The sequence below is a fragment of the Apis dorsata genome, unplaced genomic scaffold (genome assembly GCF_000469605.1).
Source record: "Apis dorsata unplaced genomic scaffold, Apis dorsata 1.3 scaffold_631, whole genome shotgun sequence".
Classification (NCBI taxonomy): domain Eukaryota; kingdom Metazoa; phylum Arthropoda; class Insecta; order Hymenoptera; family Apidae; genus Apis; species Apis dorsata.
In genome coordinates, this window is record NW_006263826.1 from 421,479 (window position 1) to 429,669 (window position 8,191).

The window sequence follows — 8,191 nt, forward strand, 5'->3', positions numbered from 1 at the left end:
TAAGTGAGATCGAAATAAGCGCCAAATTAAGGGAAAACGATAAATCTGCCGTGTCATCAGGATACCATTCATAATCATAAGATTTAATAAATATTTGTTACAATCACAAACTTTATTCTTAACGACGTAAATGAGAAACAGTCACTTTAACTGTATTACTCATTCACTTACACATCATGTATTAACATGTATTTTTTTATAAATCGGATATGAAATAAATTCAAGCTTTTACGAAATTGTTGCAACTGTTACCGTATTCCCATTGTTACCATTTGAATGACAATTGTAATAAAGATGTTCAAAATATCATTATATTATTCATTAACAATTTTTCCTTTACTTTACCCATTTGAAATATAGTTGGAACATTCTCTATTTACAATGACCATGAATACGTTTAAATTATATTTAAAACGATCGTAAAGCGCGGGAAAGAATCGAGAATCGATATTCGAAAAATTCAAACAAGATATCTAACCTCTAAATTAATCGTCGGTTTAAAATGCGTCGTACTTGTATACTAGTACGGTAGCGTAACATTCTCAGTTTGTAAAAAAGCCAAACAATGTCTGTAAGTATAAATAATATTATTCTCGACACTAAAACTTTATCTGTAAAAAATCAATCGAGAAGCTTGATTGATATGTTTCATTTTACAGGCGGCGAAACAGGTAAAGATTCGTTATTTTAACAACATAACCTGCAAGCCGTTCAATCTTCTTTATGTTCCTTATAGCAGCAGAATGCTCACGGAGAACCGAAAGAAAGAAAGAAGAAAGAAAGTATACTGGATCTCTCGAAATATTTAGAGAAAAATATTAGAGTAAAGTTCGCTGGTGGAAGGGAAGCTGCAGGAATCTTAAAAGGATACGATCCCCTCCTCAACTTGGTACTTGATAATACTACAGAATACCTCAGAGGTAATTTTCATTGAATATCATCTCATATCATATCATAAGTTACAACTATTTATTCATTTTAATTTGTTTCTTTAGATCCCGATGATCCATACAAATTAAATCAAGATACTCGTATGTTGGGTTTAGTCGTATGTAGAGGTACATCTGTGGTACTTATTTGTCCTGTAGATGGGATGGAATCTATTCAAAATCCTTTTATACAACAAGAAGGTTAAACAAAAAATTTCTTTTTTCTTTAATCTATATTTCTAATAAGAAAATAAATTTTGCGAGCAATCTGATTTGTATGTTAATATAGTTGAGCAAATTTTTTTATAACAAAACTAAATATAATTTATTTTACATCATATAAACTATATAAACTTATATAATAAATAAACATGATTTTTCGTATAAAAATATAAATACACACGTTTTTTATAATAAATAAATAATTTAATAATATACGTTTTCATTTTGCGTGTTATATTAACGCAGATTTTCGTGCGAAATCGCATCATTCCATTCCAAATTCATTTCTCAACCAAGGATACTCTTTAGGACACTCGAAACACGTATGTAGATAACGATACGATTTAAGAACTTTACTCGGTAATTTACAACTGCTCGGCAAATCGCAAGCCAATTCAAACGGATGGAATTTACGCAAATTGCATTTCCAAGGCTTGAATGTTTCGATTCCATTTAAAGATGTTGGTTTACGCATCCATTCGATTACCTGATAACTCGTTACGAAATAGACGTCGCTTAATCGTAACACGTCGTCCATGAATTTCTGAAAATATTAATTTACACGAATTTAATAATTATTATAAGAAATGGAAACAATTCGCTTACCGTAAACGCGTAAAAATACGATGGATTTTGAAACCATGATGCGTGTAAATGCAAGCCTAGAGGCGCACGATTACTAAGATAATGCCTTTTAAAATTCAGCATCAATATTTTATATATCTCTTCACCCGATAAATCCGAAGGACACGAATCCATCCTCGTGCAAGTGTATTGCTAAAATGGATAAAATAATGTATACCAATGATACCATTTTACAAGATATATATATTCGTATACCTGCAAACTTACGCCTGCTAAAAGTTGATTTAACGGAAGTTCCCATAAACCTGGATACGCACGAGTTGGGCAAAATTGTTCCAGATCTACGCAACTGTACGGTGGTTTATAGTCCAGTGTATAAGGCCACACTGGCACATCGGAAAATGGAGCCAATATGGACGAATCGTATACAAATCCAAATTCAGACATCATTAGAAACTGTCGATTCCATCCGATTCGTAAAAAGGGCGCTCTTAAACCTATTACGGATAATAAGTTGGACATTTTTCACAATTTTTTCTACAACGACGAGTTATTACCTTTAATGTCCTCTAAACGAACCGCAGCATATTTGTTAATAATATTCGCCAAGCCAACCATTTCGTCGAACCAATCCTCGATGGTAGCATTCCTCGACCACCATTCTTCCGGCCCTCTATGCCTGTAAAAATGCCAATTAAAAAGATTACGATATATTTATATATATATATGTATAAATACGTGATATTAATTCAAAATTCCAACAGCAACTATTTTTTTACGTGACGGAATGGGCGGCGATTTCGTGCCCCATGTTCCACAGATATTGAACGTCTCTGTAATTCGTGTACTGATGACTGACGTAGAAAGTTCCCCGAACGGGGCAACCGTTTGGATTTTTCCTATCGTTTGAGAAAATTTCTAGAAAGAGAGGAAGAGAGGAAATGAGATCAACTTTCACAACAATTTAAATAACTATGCAATTTTCTTATTGATAACGTCGTTTCCCTACTGGAGAAAAGTTGGAAATTTTCCGCGTTCACTGCATCGTCGAAGGTGACGGATATCATCTGGGGCACCGTCGACACCGTCAAATTACCAGGAATCGTCGTCCCGTCCTTGGAACACCAGCAATTCGGTAAATGGCACTCCTTCGGATCGCAAGGTAACGCCCCGCTCGGATCGTTTCGAATATCTATATATTATAAAATGCAGCATATATGTACATATATATACAGAACATTCTAGCACTAATGAATAACGAATACGTTTCTTCTTACCGCACCAGCCACCTTCGTCGGAGCCATCGGGACAGTCGACACTTCCGTCGCAAAAGTATGCGGCCGGGAAACAGGTACCGTCGCCGCAAGCCAAATGTTTCTCATTGCAATCACCGTGCTCGAGAAGCGGTCTGGGCGGTCGCGTCTCTGTAAAACGCTTAAAAAGTTCCAAATCACGATCCGGTGATTGCACACACGTAATATCCTTTTCTTTTCTATTCCCCTGTCTGTCCATTTTCTTTCTTTCTTTCTTTCTCTTTTTTTTCTAGTCGAAAATCGTACCTGACATCACGTCGCAGTTGTTGACGTTCGCTTTGAAATCGCACACCTGCCTGGAAACATCGAACAACAATCCCTGGGAGCATCTGAACTCGAACACCTCGTTGTCTGTGGAAGAGGAGCTTGGTTGAAAAATTATTCTCGAGGCGTATATTGGATGGAACGTAATCGGGACAAATTACCCAAGCAAAGATAATACTTGGCACACTCGATAGGCGACCAAACGTTATGTGCCGGCGCGTTCGGATTGCGATAGAACTTGTTATCGTGGATGCACGGTGTGTCTTCCGATTTCTCGTTCCCCCGTGACGCGTCGCCTGAAATAATACGGAAATTGAATCAAGCGTGTACACGCCAGGAATAACTTGTATCTCCGTAACGAGTATTTTTCTCCGCGAGCTTATAAATACGTTTGGATGATGGATATATAGAACGCAACAAGTATTGCGTATTGTTCCAAATTTGCGACGAAACAAGAGACTAGCCAACTCTAACTAGCTCTATAAAACTTTCACGACTCTTTTTTAAAAATAAAAATAATTCGTACCAAGTAATCGAGTTCTAAAAGAAAAATCTCGTTACTCTTGATCATATACACGTTTATTTTCGTCGAGAAAAAAGAAAGTGTGTAAATATTATTTACCGTTACTCAAAGTAGTTCAGTAGTTTGATAGTTTTAATATCATTTCGGGATATCGAAATAGATTTGGAACTTTTCGAAGTTTCAATTGAAATTTGAATTAATTGGTTAATTATAAGACGAAATGAAACTCGTGAAACTCACCGGAAAGGAGGATAGTGAGGAGGAAGAGAGAACGCAATTTCATATCGATAGCTTTAGATCAAGACGTTCCGTTTCTCGTTCTTTGTACGAGAGCTCGCACTTTCCAACTGACACCTTATTCCAGAAACGAGCCTTATATGATGAGTATTCGCTTTGCCCGTTCATCTTCCGCTTTACTTATTCTCACAGAAGCGTCTATAAGAGAGAAAATATACAATTACGATTATTTATTTATATTCATCGAATTCATCCGAATCTTTATATAAAATATATTGTTCGTCGTGCAAAAGTAAGAAATGATCGTTTCGATAAGAGAAAGTAATAAAATAGAATGAAATTTGGATTTTGAATATTTTGCTAGCCAAAAACGTATGTACGTGTGAGAAGAAGAAATCCATTTTTTTAATAAGTTCAAGTTGATTTTTAAGTTGAACAATTTATCACGTATAAATTTTCCGTTTTGTTTTAGCAACTTACGTGAACATGAACTTTGAGATTTGGCGGTTAATCGATTCCGGATGAGTGTTGCATTGGCATGATTCAAAAATATATTTAAATCGTTCCTCTGTTTCTTATCCGCTTTTCATCCGTATTTACTTTGTAACGGATTATTTATCTTAAATCTTTACTTTCACTTATCATGGATGCATATCATTATTTTTCAAAAAATAAATTATTTTATATTAATAAAAAAAAAAAAATAATCTTTTCTTCTATGCTCACATTTTTAAATAAAGAGAACTCTTCGCATCACCATCAAAGTTTTATGTAAGTTGGTAAGTACATAAATAACAGGTTGTTGACAAGCAGATTTAATTAACCGTCCTCAAAAAATGATTTACTTTGCCATTTCTCAGTCGTATATCTTTTATGATTTTATGATTTTATGATTTTATGTTATTATATGAGCTAACACGAAAAAAAATAAAAAAAAAAAATCGAATTATATTGTAAATTATTTTCATTTTCATCGTGTGCCATAAATTTATTTTATCGTTTTATATATTTCATTTTGTAGTAATTCAAATTTTGATATAATATTTTTAGAATATTTTCCCTACATCAACATCATTTTCATTTAATTAGTGAACTTTTTACGATTGGGAAAAATTTTCAAGGATATTGAAGATTGATTGAAAATTATTTCAATTGAAAAAAGAGATCACAAGATGATCACAAGCAAGAGATATTAACCGATGAAAGCTGGCGAAAGCGATATTTACTTTCATGCAAGTTCGGTGACTGTGCCATGGTGACACTGACACCATGATCCAAGCCCCTTCCTCGTATTCATGAACGGTATTACCATGTCCTTCTTTAGAGGAGGGGGGAAGTATTCTAAACTTAGCTACGAGTCGAGAAAACTCGACTCGAAATCATTGCAAAACCACCATCCTCTCGAATCAGTTTCTTCATAACCGTTTTGCCGTTTACCTCTCGTGTTTCTTTTACCTTCGAACAATTAAGAATAGTGAAAACTTTTTTAACTTCACTTTCACATCCAATTGATTCATCTTTCGTAAAGATACAGAAAAAAGAAAGAAAGAAAGAAAAAAGAAACAATTACATACGAATTAGAAAAAAGAAAAAGGATCGTGAAAGAAAAGAAACAGGATTGATACTAACTGAAAGACTTCTTGGAGAATGGCATACAGCTGGGATAATCGAGTAGATTTCATTGTAAGATTTCTTTACGGTTAGTACGCGGTTATTTTCGATAGAATGTGCGTGATCATACCTTGGTTGTTGCACAAATAATGTCAATTATTGCTACTCTAAGTTGAGAGCATGTTACGAGTGTTGTCATTGTGCAGTTATCAATAAAAATTAATGTGTGATTTATTATAGAACCCTTTGAGATTTCTTTCCTTCGAATCGTTACCAAAAAGATACGTAAAATATGTATCGACCATTGATCCTTCTTCCAAATGAACTTGTGCGTACTAACAAGTTATATATGTATATATGTTATATAAAAAAGAGTCAAAAGAATTTTATACTTATTTTTCGAGAAATGAAAAAAAAGATTTCCAAAGATTTCAACATTATCGTGCTTGTTTAGGATATAGGTTGACTTTATAAAGTATTACTATGCCGTCGTCATTATATTCGTACTTGGTTGATGCCAAATTTAAGCTTGATTCTAATTCGTTTTGTAGAACAATTTATCCGATTTTTTTCAATATTCTGCTTGATATATGTCTTAATCGTGTGCAAAAATGCATCATTAACAAAGTATGATGTTACAGTAATAATCATAAACTTGCTATGATGTGATAATCAAATTCTCTATTTACAAGAAAAGCGATTTGATCGTCGTTGATTCCAAATGTATGACAAAAAAGAATATGCGAAATCAATACTTCAAAGAACAGAAATCGATATTTGATAATATCGATACATAAGAAAAGTTAATAACACGTATATCGATGTACGATGTAAAGATCGATAATCGATCCAATCGACTAAATCGATAAAATTAATCATTATCGTTTCAAAATAATATACGTACTAAATCGAATAGAAGGAAGGTTGTACATTTAATGAAAAATATCGACCTTTGCCAAAAAGTGAAATACTTGGAATGTATCCAGCTATACCAATGGCAAAATTTCCTTAAAAATAAATTGGCACAACACGATTGATTAATTAAAGGCCGCCTTACACGCACTAGCTTTTATATTTTAACTCGACTAACAATATGTAATTTCACAATATTTAGACACAGATAACAATGGCATATTGGAAAAACACGATTTTGAATGCATGGCTCTTAAGATGACTTTGATCGAGGGAAAAGGAGAATTTAGTTACAATCGATATCAAGAGAATTTACACATCATGCTTTCGTTGTGGGAAGAAATCGCGGAGCTCGCCGATTTCAACAAAGTAAGATTTATAGGCTATTGTTTCTGCTAATATTTCATTCGCATTCTTTATTCAGGATGACATTGTAACTATTGAAGAGTTCAAGGAAGCGGTACAGAGAAGTTGTGTCGGACGAGAATATCAAGATTTTCCACAAGCAATGAAAATGTTTATCGATAGTCATTTTAAGATAGTAGATTTGAATGGTACATACAGGATTTACCTCGTCGTTTTGTTTCTACTGTTAATAAAATAATTTTATTTCTAGACGACGGTGTAATTGCTGCCGATGAATTTCGTTATAATTGTGTAACAAGAATTCCTGTGGATAATGTAAATATTTTGGATGAGGCTTATCAAAATCTTCTTAATGTAAGATCATACATGGATAAACGATTTTTAAAAAACCGCTTGATTTGATTCGATCTCTTATTATTATTATTATTTTTATTCTTGATTTACCGGATATATACATATACAATTATTTTTAATTTTTGATCTAACAAATTTTAGATTAGACACATTTCTAGAGAATTCATAAAAAATGTATTCTTAATGATATTGTCGAAAAAGTAACAGAATTACAAAATAATAAATTAATTTTAAATTTAATATAAAGAATAATAGAATATGGTAAGTATGATGATATTATGATTAACTTTTAATTAAAATGTTTAAAAAAACGTTTGTAAATTAAATTGCAATTTCATTCACTATAATACTTCTAATACAAGACGAGAAAACTGTTTTATATAAATATAGGAATGTAAATATTATATTGTTATAATTTAATTGTTCCTTTTTGCATTTTATTTAACTTTATTCATTTATTCGTACAGGACGACGACCGGAGACGTGGAGGATTAACCTTATCGCGTTATCAAGAACTTTACGCTCAATTTCTTGGTAATCCGGATGAAAATTGTCCAGCAGTTCATTTGTTTGGTCCTCTACATGCAATGGGTTAACATTGATATTACGATTATAATTCTTATATGCACATAAAAAAGACAATCCAGTTGTATTTAATACATGTAATTGTTATTTAATTATTTATGTAAGATGACTCGTATAATAAATTCTCTATTTTATTGTAAGACATGCATGCACAGATTTTTCTGTAAATACGATATTTTATTTATTTAGGACAAAATCGTTAGCGAACAAATATGTGTTTAACACACAAATCTTCCCAACAATATTTTATATATATATATATATATATATATATATATATATATATATTT

General features: G+C 32.5%; 4 protein-coding genes across 13 annotated transcripts in view; 2 read left to right on the forward strand and 2 right to left on the reverse strand.

Annotated features, from left to right (window-relative positions):
- Nucleotides 1-8,191, reverse strand: part of LOC102674846 (uncharacterized transmembrane protein DDB_G0289901-like) — a 44,850-nt gene that overhangs the window by 29,596 nt on the left and 7,063 nt on the right. For all 3 annotated transcript variants that reach the window (XM_031513351.1, XM_031513349.1, XM_031513350.1), the window contains exon 3: nt 3,774-3,781. Coding sequence is in view for 1 of the 3 variants with exons in the window: in XM_031513349.1 (XP_031369209.1) it covers nt 3,774-3,781 (8 nt within the window). In the remaining 2 variants the exon portion in view is untranslated. The remainder of the gene's footprint in view (nt 1-3,773; nt 3,782-8,191) is intronic.
- LOC102678551 (U6 snRNA-associated Sm-like protein LSm7) lies at nt 425-1,358 on the forward strand. 3 transcript variants are annotated; one of them, XM_006621441.2, is made up of 4 exons: nt 425-571; nt 660-671; nt 740-920; nt 996-1,358. In XM_006621441.2, exons 1-4 carry the CDS (start codon nt 566-568, stop codon nt 1,133-1,135), a joined length of 339 nt encoding a protein of 112 aa, XP_006621504.1. In that variant the 5' UTR covers nt 425-565; the 3' UTR covers nt 1,136-1,358. The 3 variants fall into 3 exon arrangements, with proteins under 3 accessions (XP_006621504.1, XP_006621503.1, XP_006621505.1); XM_006621440.2 differs by having other exon boundaries at nt 426-571; nt 737-920; XM_006621442.2 differs by lacking the exon at nt 660-671 and having other exon boundaries at nt 448-571; nt 737-920.
- On the reverse strand, nt 1,339-4,606 carry LOC102678415. 6 transcript variants are annotated; one of them, XM_031513345.1, is made up of 10 exons: nt 4,554-4,605; nt 4,054-4,271; nt 3,296-3,414; nt 3,002-3,160; nt 2,746-2,928; nt 2,516-2,654; nt 2,294-2,415; nt 2,004-2,233; nt 1,758-1,928; nt 1,368-1,695 (listed from the first exon to the last, which is right to left on the reverse strand). In XM_031513345.1, exons 3-10 carry the CDS (start codon nt 3,300-3,302, stop codon nt 1,417-1,419), a joined length of 1,290 nt encoding a protein of 429 aa, XP_031369205.1. In that variant the 5' UTR covers nt 3,303-3,414; nt 4,054-4,271; nt 4,554-4,605; the 3' UTR covers nt 1,368-1,416. The 6 variants fall into 6 exon arrangements, with proteins under 6 accessions (XP_031369203.1, XP_031369205.1, XP_031369204.1 ...); XM_031513344.1 differs by having other exon boundaries at nt 3,014-3,414; nt 4,554-4,606; XM_031513347.1 differs by lacking the exon at nt 3,002-3,160 and having other exon boundaries at nt 4,554-4,571.
- LOC102678272 (sarcoplasmic calcium-binding protein 1) lies at nt 5,239-8,045 on the forward strand. Its single transcript, XM_006621438.2, has 5 exons — nt 5,239-5,772; nt 6,799-6,965; nt 7,021-7,150; nt 7,213-7,316; nt 7,784-8,045. The coding sequence occupies exons 1-5, from the start codon at nt 5,721-5,723 to the stop codon at nt 7,910-7,912; spliced, it is 582 nt and encodes a 193-aa protein (XP_006621501.1). The 5' UTR covers nt 5,239-5,720; the 3' UTR covers nt 7,913-8,045.